Source organism: Equus asinus, chromosome 17 (assembly GCF_041296235.1).
Source record: "Equus asinus isolate D_3611 breed Donkey chromosome 17, EquAss-T2T_v2, whole genome shotgun sequence".
NCBI lineage: Eukaryota > Metazoa > Chordata > Mammalia > Perissodactyla > Equidae > Equus > Equus asinus.
In genome coordinates, this window is record NC_091806.1 from 43,584,080 (window position 1) to 43,605,363 (window position 21,284).

Below are 21,284 nucleotides of genomic sequence, written 5' to 3' on the forward strand. Positions count from 1 at the left end.
TTTCTGCTTTGGTTAAGACATGGGTGGCAGCAGGAGTTCGACAGCCACCGCAGTGTTGAGGACAGTTGGCTCTGGCCCAGATTCGAAGTGTGACCCTGAGCAAGTCTCTTCCCCTTTCTGAGTCTCTGTTTCCCCAGCCTGTGAAATGGGGCCACGAATACCTACCTCCCAGGGCTGCGGGCAGGAAGGGAGGCGGCACCAAGTTGCCGGGTGCCCTCTCCAGGGCCGCGCGTCCACACGCCTCGGCGCGCATCGAGCAGGCGCTGCGGTCCCCGCGTCCCACCTCGTGCCCCTCGTCCCCCCCACCGCTGTCGCCGCGCGAGGCCCCGGAAGCCGGGCCGCCCCGCCCCCACGCCGCCGCCCGGCCCCCGCCCCCGCCGGAGCCCCGCCCGCCTTCCGACGGGGGTGCGGCTCCAGGAAACGGCGCGCTCGCGTCTCGGCGCTCCGGCGACCCGGCGCGCCCCAGCCGACCCCACCGACTCAGCCAGACCACCCGGCGGGCCCCGGGCGCGCTAGCGGCCCGAGCGGCCCCGGGTCCGAGACAACGACACCTCCGCACGGACGGGGCGGGCGGCGCGGATAGGAGCCGCGGAGGCCATGGGGACCCAGGCCGGGCCGGCAATCGCGGGCCAGCGGGAGCCCCGGGTCTGAGGAGCGGACGGCGGGGGCGGCGAGGGCCATGACCTCGGTGTGGAAGCGCCTGCAGCGCGTGGGCAAGCGGGCCGCCAAGTTCCAGTTTGTGGCCTGTTACCACGAGCTGGTGGTGGAGTGCACCAAGAAATGGTGAGTGGGAGGGAGGCCTGGGGGACTCCCCAGACTGGCTGGGACCCTATCCAGCCTTTGGAGCCTGAGAGAACCCTGCCTCCAGTCCAGTAGCTAAAGGGGCCCCTACCCCAGCTTGGGCCCTGGTGTCGCAGCCACAGTGACTCAAAAGTGCCCTTGCAGCTTATGGGACCCCTAGTGTTGGGGGTGTGGGCAGCTTTGGGCCAGTGGAGGGGAAGACTTCTAGGCCTGAGAATCTATCTGTGCCCACACTTTCTTTGGCCGTGCTCGGGGCTGGCGAAGGGAAGCCTCATGGTTTTGACCAGAGGGATGGTTCAGGATGACATCAGAAAAGGGAGCAAGTTTTGAGGTTTGTGGGTGGCAGTGCTGGGACAGAGACCTCCCTGGACCTGCGTCCAGCTCAGAACAAGGATGCTGCCCCCTCTTCCCCTGCCTACTTGTTGAGCCAGAGGAACCCCCCTGCTTCAGCCAGAGTGGAAGCTGGGAGGCTGGATAGTCTCCACGATGTCCTTAAAAGGGGAAACTGAGCACTGGGAGGGATGAGAAGGGAGGCGGGGAGCGGCTTAAAGGGGCCTGAGGGCCTCGTAGGGTGTGGATCCGGGAGGTGAGGGCCTGGGGAGGGCGAGGTGGTGGGGTGAGGGCAGATATATGAGGGGGTGCAGGATCTGGCCCCAACTGCCAGAGGGCCCAGGGGCATCTCCTTCACATGCTCCCACCCGCAGCTGCCCGGGCCCCTGCGTCACACCCTAAATATACGTGCTCATGGTGTCAGCTTCCCTTGGCTGGATTAGGGCACAGCTGTGGGGGCCTCACCCGCCAGGCGGGGCTAAATTTAGGCTCCCAAAAGGAAGGGCTGCCTCGGCAGGCAGGAACCATGGAGTCCAAGGGGAGGGGAGTGAGAAGGAGACTGGGGTCCCTTGGGCAGCTGCCAAATCCCCGATCTTGACTGGGCCAGCCAGAGGGCTGTCTAGTTCATTTGGCTGGGCCCAGAGAGCACAAGGGCTGGCTGAGGTAACACAGCACAGGGCTGGGACTTGAACCATGGCCTCTGGCTCATGCCTTCTGTCCCAGCATCCTGGGTGAGGCCAGGAGGACGCTGGGCATGGTCTGGGAGAGCAGGCGGAGCTGTGGGACAGTGTCAATGCATGTGAGTCATGGCCGGTGGGGGGGGGGGGCAGGGCCACCAGGGCTTCTTAGCCTGGAGCCTAGGCTAGGAAGCTGCCCCTGCCCAGGTCGCACCTCCCCTGGAGGGCGTACCCAGCCTGAGTCAGGCTGCCTAGCCAGGCCCCGCCCTCCCTAGGCAGCCCTGTCCGCTTCCCCTTTCTGGGAAGGCCCCGTGGCTACCCTTACCCAGCCATAGCCTGCAGTTTGGGGTTGGGGAGGGGAGCTTGGCTCTAGGCTTGGTTGTGTGACCTTCCCTGGCCCCCAACTTCTCTGGGCCCCAGCATCCTCAGTTGCACTGTGCACCTCCAGCGGGGCAGTGGGCTGGGTGAACCTGAGCCTCTTGGCATGGCAGTGGGTACAGGCAAGGAGGGCTCTCGTGCTGCCCTCGGCCTGATGGTCCCCTCAACTGTCCCCAACCTCCTGAGCAGTGGTTGACCCTCTAACCCAAAGGGGCCCTCACCCTCCTAGGCCCAGCCACGTGGCAGACGACTGTCTCCTCTCGCTGTCTGTGTCCCCACATCGCTCTGCCTCTCCTCTGCCCCAGTCTGCCCCGGTCTATGCTGTTCAGTTTAGATGTCACCTTCTGGAAGTCCTCCTGGATGCCCTCGTGGGAGTCAGAGACCCTGCAGAGCTAGGGTGCAGGGCTCTGGGTTTGAGAGGTGGGGAGCATGGCTGACTCCCAGGGCCCCTGGGCCCAGCAAAGGGAGGGTCTCTAATGATGAGCTGACCCTCTGCCCCACTCTGACCATGCGCCTCCCCCCAACTTCGGAACCTTGCCCTTGCCATTCCCTCTACCTGGAGCCCGCCCTCTCCAGACCTCACATGGCCCATCCCTCCCGCACTCACGCCTCTGCTCAGATACCCACCTCAGGGAGACCCAGCGGCTCTCTCCTGTCTCCCTGAGTCAGCTTGTTAATTTGTGTCCCATCTTGATTGGCGCTCTTCTCCCACCTCCGTTGCCCTCAGCCCCAGAAGGGTCTTGCCTCTCCTCTGCCCTGCTCTGCCCCCGAACTGGGCTGGGTTTATAGAATGCACTCCATAAATATTTGTGAGTGAATGGCCTCCTGCTCCCAGTCTGTCTCTCCCTGTGTGTCTGAGTCTGTGTGTCTCTTGCAGGGTCCTTGCTGTGTTTCTGTGTAGCTCTGTGTCTCTCTGTGTGCCTGTCTCTGTAGGTCTCTAATTCTCTTGCTCTCTTTCTTCATAATCCCTGACCCAGCTCGGGCCTTTGCCCTTCTGTCCCAGGCCCCACCCTGCCTAGCAGCCCCACCCTGCTCTCTCTGGCCCCAGATAAGGGGCCATCCAGGCCCTCTCCTAGGGGAAGGGGATGAGGGCAGAAGGGAGACCCTGGAGGAGATGGAGAGGCTGGGTAGGCCTGACTGAGTAGCCCCCTCTTCACCCACAGGCAACCAGATAAGCTGGTGGTGGTATGGACCCGGCGGAACCGACGCATCTGCTCCAAGGTGGGGGAGGATGTCAACTGGCGCTCCAGGTTGGGGGGTGGGGCCAATGGGGGAGTGTGGGGAAAGCAGGTGAGGCCTGATGGGGAAATGGAGTCAGACTCCGGTTCAGATCAGCATCCACAGAATGGAGAGAAAGATGGGGTCAAGGTTGGAAATAGGGGCAAGGGGTGAAGGGGACAGTTAAGATTGGAGGGAGGACGCAGACTGCTCATTGCAGCCCCACAGCTGGCAGCCGGGCATCCAGAACCCGTACCGGGGCACCGTGGTGTGGATGGTACCGGAGAACGTGGACATCTCCGTGACTTTATACAGGGTGAGTCTCCTCCTGCATAGATGGGAATGGGCTGGCGATTACAACCCCAGGCAGCTACAGGGGTGCCGTGGAGGGTTATCCCTCCAAATAGGAAAGAACAGGTGGGTGAGACCAAGAATCAAGGCAGGGTGCCTACTCAGCACGAGTAGCCCAGGAGGTCTTCCTGGAGGAGGTAGCATTTACCCGCCATGTATAGGATGATAGACAGCTCGGATCAGGAGAAGCTGGGGAGCTTCTTGGGCAAGAGGGACCAGCATGTGTGAAGGCTCCAACCAAACACCTCCAGAGCCAGTGCAGGCCCCTCCCCCTGCATGGCCCCCACCCCAGCAACCCCTGTACTCACCAGTGCCTCCTTTTCCTAGGACCCCCACGTGGACCAGTATGAGGCCAAAGAGTGGACATTTATTATTGAGAATGTGAGTGGCCGGGGTGGGCTGCGGCCTGGGGGTCTCGGGAACTCGGGGGCAGCACTGATGGTCCTTTCCCCCGCCCCTCCCCTCGGCCCCCAGGAGTCCAAGGGACAGCGGAAGGTGCTGGCCACGGCTGAGGTGGACCTGGCACGCCACGCAGGGCCCGTGCCTGCCCAGGTCCCGCTGCGGCTGCGGCTGAAGCCCAAGTCGGTGAAGGTGGTGCATGCCGAGCTGAGCCTCACTCTCTCCGGGGTGCTGCTGCGGGAGGGCCGCGCCACGTGAGTGCCCACCCGCCCTCCTTGGCCCTGGTCTGCCAGCTCTGACTGCGGCCCTCACCCTGACCTCCGCCCCCAGGGACGATGACATGCAGAGTCTTGCAAGTCTCATGAGCGTGAAGCCTAGTGACGTGGGCAATTTGGACGACTTTGCAGAGAGTGACGAGGAGGAGACTAATGGTCCAGGGCCCCCTGAGGCACGGGCTCGTGTCCCCCCACCAGGTGGGCTTACAACCTGCCATGGATTGACATCACCAAGACCTGGGGAGGGTGGGGGTATCCCAGGCCGTTAAGCCACTTGCTGTGTTGGGCGGGCCAGCTTGTGCACGCCCAGTAATGGGACTCATAGCCTGCTGGTAGCCCCGATTGGCCAAACTTGGCCCCTGGTCCCACGGTGGCCTGGGTGCTTAGCTGAGTCCTGCAGGATGGGCTCCCAGTGGCTGCCCATGCCCCTGGCCCTCTCCTCACCCCCGAGAGGGGGCCTGCCCCAGGTCTCCACCCGCCCTGAGACAGCTGGGCCAAAAGGGGCTGCAGGCCCTGCTCGCCACCCCCCACCACCCACCCTCATGCGCAGTCACCAGCTTCCTCATCCCTTCCTTGTGCTTGTTAAGGCTTTTTTTCTGTCTGTCCTTGTGGTTCTCTCTCTTTCTTTTTCTCTGCATCTGTGGGCCTGTCTCTTCTCGCAGGCCGGGGCGGTGCCCTGAGGCTGGGGCGTTCCTCAGGTAGGCCCGGTGCTCTAGTTGGGGGGAGGGGGTCCTGCAGGGGCCTGCCTTGGGCTGACCCTTGGCTCCCCAAATCCCCCAGATCCCTCTCGGGAGCTGAGGACACTCTGTGAGGAGGAGGAGGAGGGCCGAGTACAGCCCCAGCAGGCAGGTGAGGCCCAGGCTGGGGTAGGGGGGACTGGACCTCCCGTCACAGGGCCCCAGCCTCAGTACCCGCTCCCTTCCTTCCTCCCCAGCTGCCAGCCCTGCTAGTGCTGAGGATACCAGCCCAGCCCCTGTGAGTGGCCCTGCGCCTCCAGCCAGGGCCTCCCGGGGCCAGGGGGCAGAACCATCTACTGTGGCTGGGGGCCCAGTGGGGCCTAAGGCCCCAAGGCCCCCGGGAATGCCACTGGAGACGAGGTGAGCTTTGGAACCAGGCCCACTCCCCATCCCCTGCCCACTGTTAGGAAGCAAGCAGAAGGGTGGGGGGTGGGGCTGAGAGTAGGGGGCCAAATGAACCCCCACAATGCCCCTTCCTGCTGTCTCCTCAGGTCCTCAAGACAGCCAGGCCAGGACGTGGCCCCAGCCCCAGCTCCTCGGCTCCGGAAAGGCTCTGATGCCCCCTGGCCCCCAGTCCCCCAAGGGGAAGACAAGGCCCCCAAAGCCTCAGGGGCTCCCCCAGCAGGCGTGGGTTCTGCTGGGGAGACGCAGGCCCAGGCAAGCCCTCAGGAAGGGACAGAGGCCCCTGCAGCTGGGCCGGCCCCAGGCGCTGAGGACAGAGGCTCCAGAGACTGTTCAGGAGGGCAGAAGCCTGAAGTGCAGGAGGAGGGTGCTGGGGACAGGCCAGAGGAGAGTGGGATGGACACTGAGCATGGGTCAGAAGTCAGACAGGTGAACACTAAGAGGTCAGAGGTCAGAGCTGGGGAGACTGAAGACAATTCAGACGTTAGTCAAGTGGATGCTGAGCAGAGGTCAAAGGTGAGACAGGTGGACAGTAAGGGACCAGAGGCTACAGGGGTGACATCTGAGGCAAGATTCAAGGGAACTCCTGAGGTTCCTCCAAGGGGCTCTCAGGGGAGGATGGGGGTCAGGACCAGGGATGAGGTTCCCACAGTCCTGAGCCCACCCCTAGCAGAGTCTGCAGGGCACTCCGGGCATTTCAGTGACCTCAAAGGGGCCAGGGCTGCTACAGGCCAGGAGAGAGAGGATGCAGAGGTGAGGGGCGGCGCCCCTGGTGTTGGGGGGACAGGCCTGGAGCAGGGGCCCTCTGTTGGAGCAGCAAGCGCCAGTCCCCAGGTGAGCAGGTGCCAGGGGGCCCCCCCAGCAGCTGACCAGGGGGTGATGTCTAGGGATCTGGGGGTCCGGGAGGCAGAAGCTGGGGACTCAAGGGTCCTGGAAACAGAGACTGGGGTGGCAGAGTCAGAGGTATTGCAGACCCAGGAGAGCGAAGCAGTGGGACCAGGGTTCGCAGAGACGGAGACTGGGGCGGCAGCGGCTGAGATATTGGGGGCCCAGGAGACAGAGACCGTGACTCCAGGGGTCCTGGAGTCAGAGGCTGCTGGGATGGTAGAACCTGAGGAACTGGGGACCCAGAAAACAGACGTGAGGATTTCAGGGGCCCTGGGGACAGAGGCTGGGACAGCAAAGTGTGGGGTCCTGGGGACCCAGGAAACAGAGGCTGAGGGCTCAGGAGTTCTGGGAACAGAGACTAGGAGGGCAAAGACTGAGATATTGGGGACCCAGGAGATATCTGGGAGTCCAGCGGTACTGAAGATAGAAGCTGAGATAGCAGAATCTGAAATATTGGGGGCCCAGGAGACAGGGGTGGGGGTTTCAGGAGTACCAGAGACAGAGGCTGGGAGGGCAGAGGCTGAGGCGCTGGGGACCCAGGAGCTGTCTAGTGATTCAGTGGTACTGAGGATAGAAGCTGAGATAGCAGAATCTGAAATATTGGGGGCCCAGGAGACAGGGGTGGGGGTTTCAGGAGTACCAGAGACAGAGGCTGGGAGGGCAGAGGCTGAGGCGCTGGGGACCCAGGAGCTGTCTAGTGATTCAGTGGTACTGAGGATAGAAGCTGAGATAGCAGAATCTGAAATACTGGGGGCCCAGGAGACAGAGGTGGGAGGTTCCCGGGTACTAGAGACAGAGGCTGGGAGGGCAGAATCTGAAATATTGAGGGCCCGGGGGACAGAGGTGGGAGTTTCAGGGGTCTCAGGCATAGAATCTGAGAGAGCAGGCATCCGGGAGACAGAGGTAGAGGATTCAGGGGTCCCAGAGTTTGAGAGTGAGACAGCAGAGGCTGAGGTGCTGGGGACCCAGGAGATAGCAGCCAGGGGTTCAGGGGCCTCAAGGATGGAAGCTCAGATAGCAGGGACCCAGGAGACAGAGCTGGGGGGTTCTCGGGTGCCAGAGACAGAGGCTGGGAGGGCAGAGGCTGAGGGGCTGGGGACCCAGGAGCTGTGTGGTGATTCAGCGGTACTGAGGGTAGAAGTTGAGATAGCTGGGGCCCAGGAGACAGAGCTGGGGGCTTCAGGGGTCTCAGGGCCAGAGGTTGGAATGGCAGAGACTGAGGGACTAGGGACTCAAGAGACGGAACCTACAGTTTTAGAGGCTGAGAAGGCAAAGGTTAAGACTTCGAGGGTCCAGGAGGCAGGGCTCCTGGGGAGCCTCACATACGAGGCTTTAAGGGCCCGGGTCACTAAGCGTGGAGTTTTAGGCACTGAGGGAGCAGAAGCAGACACTACAGTTTTGAGGGTCCAGGAGGCAGAGGATGGGATTTTGGGGGTTTCAGAAGCCAAATCTGTGGTTTGGGGGCCCCAAGAAGCAGAGACGGAGGTTTTAGGGCCTCCAGAGAACCAATCTGATATTTTTGAGGCCCAGGAAGCAGAGGTTGGGGTCTCAGGAACCGAGAAGGGAAAAGAAGCTGAGGGGAACCTCACAGAGGCCAGCCTGATTGAGCCTCAGCTGGCCAGTGGGGCAGGGACTGGGGTGCCCAGGCCCTCGGGGGCCTCTTCCCCAGAGGAGCCTGAAGAGGACAGGAGGCTGCCGGGCAGCCAGGTAGGGATGGGGGCCGCCAAGGGCCAGTCTGCTGCTTCCCACTAACCTGGGGCTGAGCGAACAGCGGCTCTGCATGGACCCACCTGGTCGACTGGGGTGGGGTGCACAGGGGCTCAGCTTCATGGAGCCCCCTCACCCCCTCCTCTCTCAGATGCCCTGGCTCCCCCATCCTGTCTTCCCTGGGCTGCATGGAATGGGACCCCCCCCAAGCTGATTTTCTGGGCTGAACTTGAGGTGTGGCTGCTGATGAACTCTCATCTTGCCTGGGGGTCACTGATCTTTTAGGTGACCTTGGTAGATAACCCCAGAGCTGGAAACCCTTTGCCTGGCCCCGAGGCTCTGGCCCGTGGTCTCTGGTGACCCCTGCAAACCAAGACCTGGGGCTGTTTTGTCCCCAAGGTGCAGAGGGCACAGGTTCCATGTTCACATTCCCTGTGTCCCCAGGCACCACCTGCCCTGGTCAGCTCCAGCCAGTCGCTGCTGGAGTGGTGCCAGGAAGTCACTGCTGGCTACCGTGGAGTCCGAGTCACCAACTTCACTACATCGTGGCGCAATGGCTTGGCCTTCTGTGCCATCCTGCACCGATTCTACCCAGACAAGATGTGAGCTGCGGGAGTGGGGTGGGGTGGGGTGGGGCGGGAATGAACGGGGGAGCCTTCTGGGAGGGCAGTGTGCATCCAGCCTCTGACCGGTGCTCTCTCCGCAGTGACTATGCGTCCCTGGACCCACTCAACATTAAACAGAACAACAAGCAGGTGAGATGGGGAGGGAGCCATGCCTGCAGGGAAAGAGGGTATAGAGCCGGGCTGTGGGTCCAAGATTTGGGTTCCATCTGTCAGGAGAGGAATCTGTCGGCTGTAGGACCCCAGCCGTGGCTTTTGGAAGTTCTGCCACTTTCTCCCCTTTTGGGCTTTAAATTGTTCGTTTTCCTTGGTTTAGTTTTGGTTTTTTTTTTTAAGCATATTTCCACTAGATGGTTTTTCCAAAACCAACCTTTGGTGTGCAGTTGCTGGGTAACGCAGGGCAGGCCCTGTTGCTAGGTTTCCCCCAATGGGAGGGCAAAGGCGTTGCTAGGCAAACCCTGGCTTGCCAGTCGCGGGGACCCCCTCGGCTGGGCGGGGCCACTGACCCGGAGCCCCGGTTTCCAGGCCTTCGATGGCTTCGCGGCCCTGGGCGTGTCGCGGCTGCTGGAGCCTGCGGACATGGTGCTGCTGTCGGTGCCCGACAAGCTCATCGTCATGACGTACCTGTGCCAGATCCGCGCCTTCTGCACGGGGCAGGAGCTGCAGCTGGTGCAGCTGGAGGGCGGCGGCGGCGCTGGCACCTACCGCGTGGCCAGCGCCCAGCCGAGCCCACCCGACGCCCTGGACGCCGGCGGCCTGGCGCAGCGGCTGCGCGAGCACCGGGCCGAGGCGCCCGAGGAGCCCAGGGAGGCCGCGAGCCGCGCGGACGGGGCGGCCCCTAAGGCGGCCTCCAAGGACCACGGGGCCGAGGCCGCCCAGGAGGCGCGCGCCGCGGAGGCCCCCGCCGACGGCGCCGGAGCCCGGGCCTCCGTGCCCCCCGCCGAGGGGCTGGCGAACGGGGCGGGGGCGCCGGGCGCCGGGGGCTGCGTGAGGCTTCGGCGGCCGTCGGTCAACGGGGAGACCGGGCCCGTGCCCCCGCCCCGGGCGCACGGCTCCTTCTCCCACGTGCGCGACGCCGACCTGCTCAAGAAGAGGCGCTCGCGGCTGCGGCACAGCAGCTCCTTCTCCGGGGACGAGCCGGACTCGGGAGCCGCGGGCGCTGCCGGCGCCGGAGCCGGAGCCGGGGCTGCGGTGAGTGCCCTCCCGCGGCGGGCGGGCGGTGCAGAGACCTGGGCACAGGTGGAGGCTTCAGGGTGGCAGGCCAACGCTGGACGTGGGGAGGCGCTTTCTGATTGGAGGGACCGTGGTGTCGCGGAAGAGTCCCCTGGCGAGGTGGTGAGCTCCTCATCAGGGGACGCATGCGAGCCCACAGCCGCTGCTGGGACAAGAGTCCCGATTTTGCTGCCAGCCTTGGAATACATGCTAGTGATTTTTAACACTTGGCACTCAGTTAATGGAATCATGGCTGCAGTGGGAAGTTCCCAGAAGGCTCCATGTTGTCAGCACCCAGCGCAGTGCTGTTTACGGACTGGCAAGTGGGTTGAGGCATTTCTTTCCCTGCGGGTGGCCGGAGGTCAACCAGCAGCCACTGTGGCCCAGGAAAGTGAGGGCAGGGTTTCCATACTCAAGGGGTCTCTCCAGGGCCTCCTAACCCCCAGATTCTCTGACTCGGGTCTTGAACTCCAGATGCTGGAGGCCAGTGTCCTTTCTTCTCTGATAAAGGGAGATTGGAGATGGGAGACCCTGCTGGGTACCTACGTCTCCCCAACCCCTGCAGGTCTCCCGTCAGAGTCTCCCAGATGGCTTGTGGTCACTTCAGACCACATGGTCCCAGAGAGGGCAAGAATTTGCTCAAGGACTCAGAACCACTGAAGTCCAGGCCGTGGGCTTTCCAGCTGGGGTTCCGCTCACTGTCCCATTCTGCGTGCGACAGCAGAGGCAGCTCTGTCAGGCAGCTGTGAGCCTTCAGCTCCCCGGGGATGACCCCTGAGTTCTAAGGAAAGGAGAAAAGGAATAAACTGGGAAAGGCTTTCTGGAAGAAGCAGCCCTTTGAGCTAGGCTGATCAGAGGGGCAGGTTTCCCTGGTGAAGAATGGCGGGGGTGCGGTTCTCTAGTGGAGGGACCCACACAAGCACAGATGTGGCAGCTGGAAAGCTCAGTTCTCATTTGGGGAACTGCCAGTCATCTCCGGTAAGGTCCGCAGGTGGTGGGCTGGAGAGCAGGAGCCTTGAGTGTAGGGTCAGAGGCGCAGCGTTGCGCCTGTGAATGAGAGACAGGGAGGGCACCAGAGGCACCCACAGGAGATGTGATAGGCAGGAGTCAGAGGGACAGAGCACCCTTGGCTTGTCTGTTGGCCTGTGGCCACAGCCCGATTAATGTGTGTCAGTGGCTCTTTAAATCTTAAAGGGGAGGCTCCATCCTACACCCTTCTTGGCTCAAGTCTGAACTTCTGGTCCTTCCAAGCCGGGCCCCCCTCCAGCCCTTGTCCCACAGGAGATATTTGACCCGTGGGGCTGGAGGGGACTCCTCCTCATTGGCCACTCTCATCTCCCATCCCCCGTGTGTGCAGTGGGAGCATGTCGGGCCTAGCCCCACCCGTGGGAGCTCCCAAAGTCTTAGAGTGGGATGAAGTCAGGCAGCTTGAAGCTGGGGTGGGGCAGAAGCAGCGCCATGAGGAGAGCAGTGTGCCTCTGGTTCAGCCTAGCAAGGTTTCCTGAGGAGGAACCACAGATGAGGGTGTAAAAAGGGGAATTTGGGTCAGACACGAGGAAGTGTTGGAATTCCCATCAGGGCTGGCATGAGTAAGCTCGGCTGCTGCTGAGGTTGGGGTTTCTCCAATCTCCGGCTCTCCTGCGTCTGCCTGCCCTGTCGGTTGAGCACTCGCTGTGTGCCTGCCACTACAACCCCTCATCAGCTCCTCACTGATTCCTCACAATGTCCCTTCCAGGGACTAATGACTACCCCATTTCCCAGGTGGGAATGTTCAGGCTCAGGGAGATGAAGACAGAGGCAAAGGGAGTTGCTACAGACGTGAACCCAGGTTCTGGGTCTCAATTCTTTTTTTTTTTTTTTTGAGGAAGATTAGCCCTGAGCTAACATCTGCTGCCAATCCTCCTCTTTTTGCTGAGGAAGACTGGCCCTGAGCTAACATCCGTGCCCATCTTCCTCTCCTTGATATGAGGGACGCCTACCACAGCATGGCTTTCCAAGCGGTACCATGTCCACACCGGGGATTTGAACCGCCGAACCCCGGGCCACCAAAGCAGAACATGCACACTTAACCGCTGCGCCACCGGGCCGGCCCCTGAGCCTCAACTCTTAAATGGTGCCCTCTACTGGGCCCAGCCCTGGGGCAAGCCACTTAACCTCTTCGTGCTCTTTCCCTGAGGATGAGAAGCAAATACGTGAACATTTATTGCAAAGTGTCCTTGAGGTGTGACTTTGGGGTGCTATCTAAAAAGATGCCTTTCTGGCGCCCTCAACCCCCAGGTTACACAGGGCTGGGATTTCTCCCCATTTTACATACAAGGACACAGAGGCCTAGTGGGCGTGACTGGCCCAGAGGCAAACAGCATATTGGTAGTCAAGCTTGGGAGCAAACCTTTGGATTAGACAGCCCTGGGCCCTAGGCCAGACCCTATATGAGCCGCATCTCTGACCCTCAGTTTCCTCATCTGTAAAGTGGGGATGGTAATCGTCCCTGCCTCACAGGGTTGTTGGGAGAACTGAGTGCATACAAGCACAGTGCCCCAAACATAGACACTTAATTGATATCAGCTATTATCGTTAATCCGGGTACTCTGAGTGCTTTCTCTGGGCCCCACCCTGGCTGCAGGGGCTGGCTCTGGTCAGGGAGACATGGGTCGCCAACAGCCATGATGAGGGGGGCCAAGGGGAGAGCATCTGCCCAGCCTGGGGGTCAGACGAGGCTTCAGGAGACATGAAGGTCAGGGAGAGAGGCAGAAGGCAGCCTGGGAGCCCCAAGGGGCCTCTGGAGGAGGCGGAGCTGAGCCGGGTCGTGAAGGTCGAGTTGGTGTCCAGCAGCCCAAGACGGAGGCGGGCTCCAGGCTGAGGAAGCTATTTGGGGAAGCGAAAGTCCATCGCTGTGGCTGGAGGGTGGGGTTTAGGGTAACAGGAGTTGAGGCTGGAGCTGCCAAGAGGCCTTGGTAACGAGGCTGGGGGCAGAGGGGGATGTGGGGAGGGTGACACCATTGGGTGAAGGTTTTAGGAAGACCCCTCGGTTGAGGCTTGAGGGTAGAGTCCGCAGGCAGAGCATGGTGAGGAGGCTGCCACTGACCTAGGCCAGAGGATGGCACCTGAGCTGGGCGTGTCCAGGGCTGGCTCTCAGAGAGGTGCAGGGTGGGGCGGATAGTGGGGTAGCTTCACCCCTTTTCCCTGCCCGGTGACCTAGAAAAGTAGCCAGAGCCTGTACCATTAAAGGGGGCCAGGCTCTCAGCTGAGCCGGAAGTTGGGGGCCCCCAGGGCTGACAGTCCCAGCAAGTCTCCAGGGCAGGGGATATCAGGGGCCAGCCCTGTCCTTCCAGGCTGAAATTAGTAGGTCCAGCCAACTTGTCCTGTCCTGAGTGTGGCGTGAAGAGCACAACAATCTCCAGGTGTGGGAATGGACAAGGTGGGAGAGCGCCCCCTTTTGGCCAGGAGATGGATGACCCTAGGTCTGGAGATAGGGCCAGATTTGTTCTGCTCAGTGTGACCGTGTGGGCCCTGGCCATGATGGAGATGCCAACACTAGGTGATGGGAGTCGGAGGTGGCCTGAGGGAGTCTGTGGAGAAGGGGAGAAGAGGGGGAAGGAGGGGCCCCAGCTGGGCTCTTCAGAGCCTTTCCCCCCCACCCCCGACCACAGAGCCAGGGAGGGTGAAGGCCGTGGCCTTTGCTTGAGGAAGCACTTGTTCTAGAAGGGGTGGGGGGAGGTCTGGGGGAGGAGGTCTGTGCATGTAGGACTGGAGAAGCAGCTATGGTGGGCAGGGCGTGGAGTTGAGGGCCCCTCCTCCCCTCCATGTGCGAGGCTCTGGCTGGCCCCGGGGTGGGGCTGTTGGGTAGCCTCTCGAGGCCCTCACTGGCCTGTTCCTCCACAGGAAGGCCTGAACCCTGCTCCCAGCCCTGCCCCCAGCCCATCCACAGCCACAGCCCCGCAGCAGCTCTCTGGTGAGTAGTTTTGAAGGGGCGGTGGGCCAGCTCAGCTCGGGCTGCTGACGGATCCTGAGCTGGGGACCTCCTGGGGGCAGGTGTCAGTTGAGGATGCCTTAGCCTGGTCTGTCTGCAGGTGGGAGTCCCCCGTCGGAGGAGCCACCCCCAAGCCCAGGGGAGGAGGCTGGGCTGGTAAGGTGGGCTGAGGTGGGAGGAGCTCATGGGTGGGCACTTCCTCGGTAGGGCCTGGCCTGAGCCCACGCTTTCCCTTGCCGCCCCCTCTTTCCACCCCAGCAACGGTTCCAGGACACAAGTCAGTATGTGTGTGCGGAGCTGCAGGCCCTGGAACAGGAGCAGAGGCAGATAGATGGGCGGGCCGCCGAGGTGGAGACACAGCTGAGGAGCCTCATGGAGTCAGGTGGGGTGAGCTTCTGGAGTCCACTCCCCGACACATGCTGCCAGATCTGCCCGCCCTGCAGCTCCTCCAGGCCTTGGGCGGAGTGGGGAGGAGGCAGGCTGGGGTCATCGTCCCCATTTACAGCTGGGCACACTGAGGCCCTGAGCCAGGAAGCAGCTTGCTTGGAGGCACACAGCTCTGACTTCTGGGATGCCACAAAGGAGCAAACCCCCTCCCCCACCTCCAGCCGCCCTGCTCCTGACACCAGTCAGTGGCAGGTCTGGTGACTGTCATGGCTGGTTCAGGTGCCAACAGGCTGCAGGAGGAGGTGCTGATCCAAGAGTGGTTCACACTGGTCAATAAGAAGAATGCTCTCATCCGGAGGCAGGATCAGCTGCAGCTGCTGTGAGTGTTGGCCCCGCCCCTGCCCACCTGGGGCCTGCGGAGCTGAGACAGCCTTGGCTATTTCGGGATATTCTCTGCTTGCTGCTTTCTTTCTTTTTTTGTTTTTGAGGAAGATTAGCCCTGAGCTAACATCTGCTGCCAATCCTTCTCTTTTTGCTGAGGAAGGCTGGCCCTGAGCTAACATCCATGCCCATCTTCCTCTACTTTATATGTGGGACGCCTGCCACAGCATGGCTTGCCAAGCGGTGCCATGTCCACACCCGGGATCTGAACCGGTGAACCCTGTGCCTCCGAACCAGCAGGCGAACTTAACCGCTGCACAGGCCCGCCCCTGCTTGCTTATTTCTACAAAGATCTTTTTGAAAAATTTCTCAGCCATCTTATTAATTTGTTTCCTATCTCATTTCTTGTATAAATTGATATATATATACACCAATAAATTGGTATATATTGGAAGAATATATTTCCTCTATAAATTGGAATAATATATATTCCTCTTTAAATTGGTACTAATTGTATGAATCAGAAAACCGAGGCCCAAAGAAAAATGTGGCGCAGGCAGGTCAGGGCTGAGTGGCCCAGTGTGACCCTTTGCCTTTACAGTGAGGGGGACTGAGGCCGAGGAGAGCGCAGCTGGTTTCCCCAGTGGGGTCAGAAGTGACTGTGGCCCTCACTGCCTTTAGAGTGTGCATGGTGGAGGCAGGTTTGCCTCCCTTTTGCATTTTGGATCATTTTTCACAATAACTTTAGTCTTTAAGAATAATTTTTAGTCTTTAAATTTTAATTTAATACTTGCTGTTTATGAGTAATGTTCATCCAAATAATCCTGCCCAGTTGTTTCTTATCTAAAAAAATAATTAAGAAGGTTAGTGGGTGTGGGAAGAGACTGTAAACGTCCAGCGATTGGAGAGCAGTGGGAATGGAGATGATTGGGACTGCGGACTGGGATAGTTCTGCCGGCAGCCCGGGCCTCCACGGGAACTGGTGGTGAGGCGGCATGGGGACCAGGGAGTGGTCCCAGCCCTGGGCAGCCCCTCTGGCTCCCCTTTCCCTGACCTGGCCCCCCACCCCTCCCGCAGCATCGAGGAGCAGGACTTGGAGCGGAGGTTCGAGCTGCTGAGCCGGGAGCTACGGGCCATGCTGGCCATCGAAGGTGGGAGATGGGGCCGGAGGGGCTGGGGGCCAGGACAAGGCATGGGCCTGCGTCCTCTGACTCGCAGCCTCCTCCGCCCTCAGACTGGCGGAAAACGGCCGCGCAGCAGCACAGGGAGCAGCTCCTGCTGGAGGAGCTGGTGTCGCTGGTGAACCAGCGCGACGAGCTGGTCCGGAACCTGGACCGCAAGGAGCGGATGTGAGCGGGGCCGGGATGCGCTGGGAGTTGGGGAGGGTCCAGGGCGCTCGAGCGGAGCGCTCGGCCCGGCGCGGGGGCGGACTAGGGGTGGCGCTCACCCGGGACGCGGGGGCTGACTTGAACCGGTTCCCCCCAGCGCCCTGGAGGAGGACGAGCGTCTGGAACGCGGCCTGGAGCAGCGGCGCCGCAAGCTGAGCCGCCAGCTGAGCCGGCGCGAACGCTGCGCGCTGAGCTGAGGCCGCGGGGCCCGGGAGTCCTCGCCCTCCCGGCCCGTCGGACCGCAGCTTTTCTCGTCGTCCCGGGCCTGCGCTCCGGAGGACCGGACCCTCCCAGACGCCGCGCGCGGCCTGGAGGGGCCCCGTCGCGGGGAGGGGGTAGGAAAGCCCCTCGGCCCCGTGGGACAGGAGCGGCTGGGCGGCCGCGCCGTCCGGGCCGTATTTATTGTCCGTGTGAGTGTGAGTGGGTGTGGGTGTGTTGGCGGGGCTGGGGCCCGGGAGCGCCGCGCAGAACCCTCCCCGACGGCAAGGTCCAAGCCGACCGGCCCGGGGAGAGGGATGACCGCGAGCTGCCGCGCCCCCGCCCTCCCCTTCCTGTTGCTGGAGAGCAATAAAGTTCGGGAAGGCTACACAGCGCCGGCCTTTCTCGGGACGCCGGGGTCTTTCAATAGACGGAAGGGGCGGGGCTTGGGCCGACGAGGTCGTCTGCGATCCTAAATGCGGCTGTGCCGCCTCTCAGGTTCCCAGATGCCAGCGGCGGACGGATCTCTGCCTTCGAGGGATGACGGGGTTTGGGTTGTTGGTCGCTGGAATGAAGTCCCGTTTCGAAAGAAGAGACTAAACACAGTGGGGGTTGTTGCCCATTTTATTTTTTATTAACACGTTCCCCAAGGTCCTCACATCCCCCTCCCCTTCCCTTCTGCGGAAGCTTCCCCAACCGCTCACACTGCTTCCTCCTCAGGCTTCTCCACCTGAAAGGAGCTCATCTCCATCACCTGCCACCTGTCAGCAAGCTGGGGCCTGTTCTGAGGGTGCAGCTGGGGCCGCAGCTGAGGGTGGCAGGGTGCTCAGAGCCAGTTCATCCTGACCCAGGATGCCACCTTGGTCCTCAGTGGTCAAAGGGCCACTGGACCCGAAGAACTTCACCATGGCGCACACCTGTGGCAGCTCTGAGAAGGTCTCCACGGCCAGCAGCATGGCCAGGAGCCCCAGGAGCAAGTAACCTGGGGAGGAGAGGTTGCTGGGGCAGTCTCAGGGTGCTCAAGATGCTCCCCACCCATCTTCCAGCCTCTGACCCACCCTGGCACCTGGTGCCACTCACAGTTCTCTTAACACTGCCACCTGGGTTCTTCCAACTACAACTCCCCACACCACACCCTAGCCAGGGTCCCTCTACCAATGAGGCTCAGCCTCCCCAATGGTTTATGGGAGTTGTAGTCCAGGCTCCTCCTCCCTCCTCTTCTCCCCCTTGCGCTCCTTGGCAGCTGGACTCACCGAGAAGAGCAAGCTGGCCAAGGTGGTAAAGCACTGGATGCAGGCTGCGGCCATGGGCAGGTAGCAGGTCCCCCAGGCCAATGGTGCTGAGCGAGCTGAAGCAGAAGTAGATGGCCTCCAGCAGGCTGCAGTCGCCCTGCACGCCCCACAGCACCAGTGCTGGCAGGAGCACGAAGGTACCAGCCACTAGCAGGCCCAGTCCAGCTGCCTGCAGCAGCGCAGCCGTGGTCAGTGCCAGCTGCCAGCGGTTGGCAGCCCAGGCACCTGGGCGGCTGAGCAGAGGTAGCAGGCAGTGGCGCAGTGCAGCCACAAGAGCTAGGGAGGCAGGTAGCCCCAGGGCTGCATAGATCACACAGAAGGCCTTTCCACCTGCCGATAGTGGGGCCATGTGGCCATAACCTGGCAAGGAGAGACACATGGGCAATGAACACTTCAGTGGGATGCCTGCTGGGGTCCCCACTACCCCCAGCATTGCCTCTGGCAGAAGGCTGCCCTCTGGTGGCCAAGATTGCTGGACCTGTTCAGGCCCACGCTCTGTCTGGTCCTGCTTCTCATTCACTGGGGGTCTTGGGCAAGTCCCTTAACCTCTCTGGGCCACTCTTTTCTTTTCTGGAAAATGAAAGGATTAAAAGAGACAGTCCCCTCAGGCCTCTTGTAGCTGGAACAATTCTGAGAACTGCTGTCCTGCCCCAGAGGGAGCCTGGCTTTCTGAGAGATTCCTCAGCTCTGTCCTTGACCGATACTTCCAAATTCACTGGGCAGAATGCCACCAACTCTTTCATTCCCCAAAGGTGTATCAAGTCAACCTGTGTGCTAGGGCTTGCACTGGAATCTGAGTCTGTCCAGTGCCTGCCATCTGGTGGGGGAAGCAGGCAGGAAAATTAGGACGCTTGACTTGAAGAACTACATGAGTGCATGAGAGAGGGCTTCCAAGGCCAGAAAAGCATGTGCGAAGGCAGGGGAGGTGAGAGAGTGGGGTGTGCTGGGAGAACAGGATCAGCTAGTCCAGAGGCTGTAAACTCAGACGTCTAGAGGAGCCAGATGTGAGACAAGAGGGAGTGGTGGGGACTGGGGTGGACTGGAGAACATGTGCTCTGCCCAAAAGGGCAGGCCCTGTTCCACTCCAGCCAGTATGTTGCCTTGCAGGGATTCTGTCTCAGTGCAAATAGGTTTCTCGATTTTTCCAAAAGAAGTTGGAAAACAGACTTTAATTAAAAAAATATTTAGACAATAAAAAATATTTAGGGGGCCAGACCCATGGCCAAGTGGTTAAGTTCGCATGCTCCACTTCGGTGCCCCAGGGTTTTGCTGGTTCGGATCCTGGGTGCGGACTTGGCACCGCTCATCAGGCCATGCTGAGGTGGCGTCCCTCACAGCACAACCAGAGGCGCTCACAGCTAGAATATACAACTATGTACTGGGGGGTTTTGGGGAGAAGAAGAAGAAGAAAAGAAGACTGGCAACAGATGTTAGCTCAGGTGCCAATCTTAAAAAAAAGATATTTAGATACAAAACAAAAGATATTTAGACACTGCGAGACTAAAAACACCAGAGCTGTGGGTCCCATTGCTTTATTTCTCTGGGCTTTTGCACATGCTGTTCTCTTTGCCAGGCATTCCTTCATCCCTCATCTCTGTGCCCTCTTGCCTTGGCTAAAGCCTCATCAGGACTGCCTCCCCCGGAAGCTTTCCCTCACACTCCCTCCCTGAGTCGGTGGTCCTAATCTGTACCCCCCCGGGTTCCCTCCAGTTCCCTGCATCCAAGAACCCCTCCCACAATACGTGTTCCCTGCCTTGCTTCAGGCCCGTGGAGTCTGGGCACCCTTCCTGGATCTCACAGAGTGCCTGGCACTGAGGCTGGGTAGAGGCCACACCCCTCCTGGCAGCTGAAGTTGAGGTACCAGTTGGGGTGTGCTGGTGTGGGGAGCCTGAGCTGTGAGGTCAGGTCTAAGAGGGCCTGGGTTCTGTCTGGCATTTTGGGGCTGGGCGAAGGGCTGCACCCCCAGGGACCCCAGGGGCCCCCTCCTACCCGGCTGCCTGGCGGCCTTACCTGTGGTGGTGAGGATGCTGGCAGCGAAGAGCAGGGCTGAGGGCAGATCCCAGTTCCGGGCCCCTGAGCCATTGCCCAGGCTGGAGACCCCATGGGCCTGGGCTGCCAGGGCGGTGCTCAGCAGCTCCTCCAGTGCCCCAGGTGGCAGGCAGGCCCCGTACTCCTCCTGGAAAGTGGCCCGCTCAGCCCTGAGCTTGGCCTGGACCCGGAGTGCTGGAGGCCCCTCCAGGGCCTGGAGCACCGCTGCCCCAAGCCCCAGGGCCAGCAAGTGGGCCACAACCAGTAGTCCATACCTGGCCCAGGGCCTTAGACCCCCCATGGTGTGCCGCCCGGAGTCCGAGGTGCTGTGGGAGCTGGCTGCTCCGCTGCAGGCACCTGGGAGGGGCTGGGCAGGGTGGGGCTGGGAGAAGTGCTGTGTGGGCGGCTGAAGAGGGAGGGAATCCAGGGCGCAAGCTGGGCCGAGCGTGCATGGAGGGAGAGGACGCAGCTCGGACTTGGAAGTGAGCTGGATCACTCCGCCCAGCTTCGGGGGCAAGATGTTATTTGCCCAATTCCCCTCAGCTGGGGTGGTGGGGGCGGGGTGGAGGAAGGCGAGGCCCAGAGAGCTAAGTGGCTCAGAATCACACTGCAGTGGCTAAGTCAAGGACACGCTCATTCAGTCATACGTACTCCATTCATCCACTCGGCAGGTGCTTAGATCTGAGGACACCACAGACACAGGTCCCTTCCCTCCTGGGGTTCACACAAGAAACCTGTCAGCAGGGGAACGTGACAAGTTCACATTGTTATAAGCTCCCTGAAGGAGAGAGTTCTGGGGCAGGGGAATGGCACAGGGAAGGCTACCAGTCTAAAGAGCGACATTTCAGCAGAACAGAAGCCAGTCAAGGCGGGGAAAGAGCTTGGGATGTGAGAGGAACAGGGGGCTGGCTGTGGGGGAGGGGGAGGGAGTAAGGACACAAAGCTTGAGGACAAGTGTGGTCCAGGGGACCCATGGTCGGGGGGAGAGGCTACTGCAGGCATTCTGGATGGATGGGTGGCAGCCTGAGCAGCAGAATGGGAGAGAAATGGTGGGATTGGGGATGGGCAGGTGGGCACAGGGGGCAGGACACCCAGCACAGCCCCAACAGATGATGCTCCATTCCAAGTCCTTCCCCAGAACCCTTGGTGCCCGAGCCCCCACCCCGCTGAACCTGCTGGAGCAGTGACTGTGGCTGCCATGGCGCGCACAAGGGAGGGGGAGCCAGGATTCTACTCCCATAAACCATGGCAGTAAGGAAGCATGAGTGGAGCCAGGTACCAGGGGGGTCACCCCTCCTGCATCCAGACCATGGGATAGACAAACCCAAAGATGCTGTGGGCCCCTGAGTTTAGCCAGCTGCCTGGGGTAGGAGCGGCACAGCCAGGGAAGGCATCCCAGGGGAAGAGAGGTTGCAGCTGGACCCCCAGGACAAGCGGGGGCCACCCAGCAGCAGGAACAATCGAGGTGAATGCAGTCACTTGAAACGGTGGGAAAGGCCTGCAAGGTGGGGAGAAGGTGGGTGAGGCCAGCGCGTGTGTGGGTGCCTGAGGCCAGTGGACTCGATCCCAGGAGAGGGGGGTGGCGCGAGGCATCCCCGCCCAAACCCAGCCAACTGCCCAGTGTGCTGGGGGCAAGAGGTCA

General features: G+C 61.3%; 2 protein-coding genes across 6 annotated transcripts; one reads left to right on the forward strand and one right to left on the reverse strand.

Moving 5' to 3' along the window:
- Positions 1–546: 546 nt before the first annotated feature.
- Positions 547–16,710, forward strand: EHBP1L1 (EH domain binding protein 1 like 1). Of its 5 annotated transcripts, none has more exons than XM_070488164.1 (21): positions 547–783; positions 3,350–3,407; positions 3,625–3,720; positions 4,083–4,136; positions 4,230–4,408; positions 4,485–4,627; positions 5,092–5,127; positions 5,210–5,278; positions 5,364–5,526; positions 5,658–6,402; positions 7,981–8,163; positions 8,608–8,765; positions 8,870–8,918; positions 9,312–9,977; positions 13,881–13,950; positions 14,069–14,124; positions 14,227–14,350; positions 14,635–14,734; positions 15,814–15,887; positions 15,971–16,085; positions 16,222–16,710. In XM_070488164.1, the coding sequence occupies exons 1-21, from the start codon at positions 680–682 to the stop codon at positions 16,319–16,321; spliced, it is 3,342 nt and encodes a 1,113-aa protein (XP_070344265.1). In that variant the 5' UTR covers positions 547–679; the 3' UTR covers positions 16,322–16,710. The 5 variants fall into 5 exon arrangements, with proteins under 5 accessions (XP_070344265.1, XP_070344266.1, XP_070344264.1 ...); XM_070488165.1 differs by having other exon boundaries at positions 7,987–8,163; XM_070488163.1 differs by having other exon boundaries at positions 5,658–8,163.
- A 215-nt stretch (positions 16,711–16,925) lies between these two features.
- KCNK7 (potassium two pore domain channel subfamily K member 7) lies at positions 16,926–21,243 on the reverse strand. Its single transcript, XM_014844837.3, has 3 exons — positions 19,625–21,243; positions 17,576–17,974; positions 16,926–17,304 (listed from the first exon to the last, which is right to left on the reverse strand). The coding sequence occupies exons 1-3, from the start codon at positions 19,941–19,943 to the stop codon at positions 17,087–17,089; spliced, it is 936 nt and encodes a 311-aa protein (XP_014700323.1). The 5' UTR covers positions 19,944–21,243; the 3' UTR covers positions 16,926–17,086.
- Positions 21,244–21,284: the final 41 nt, after the last annotated feature.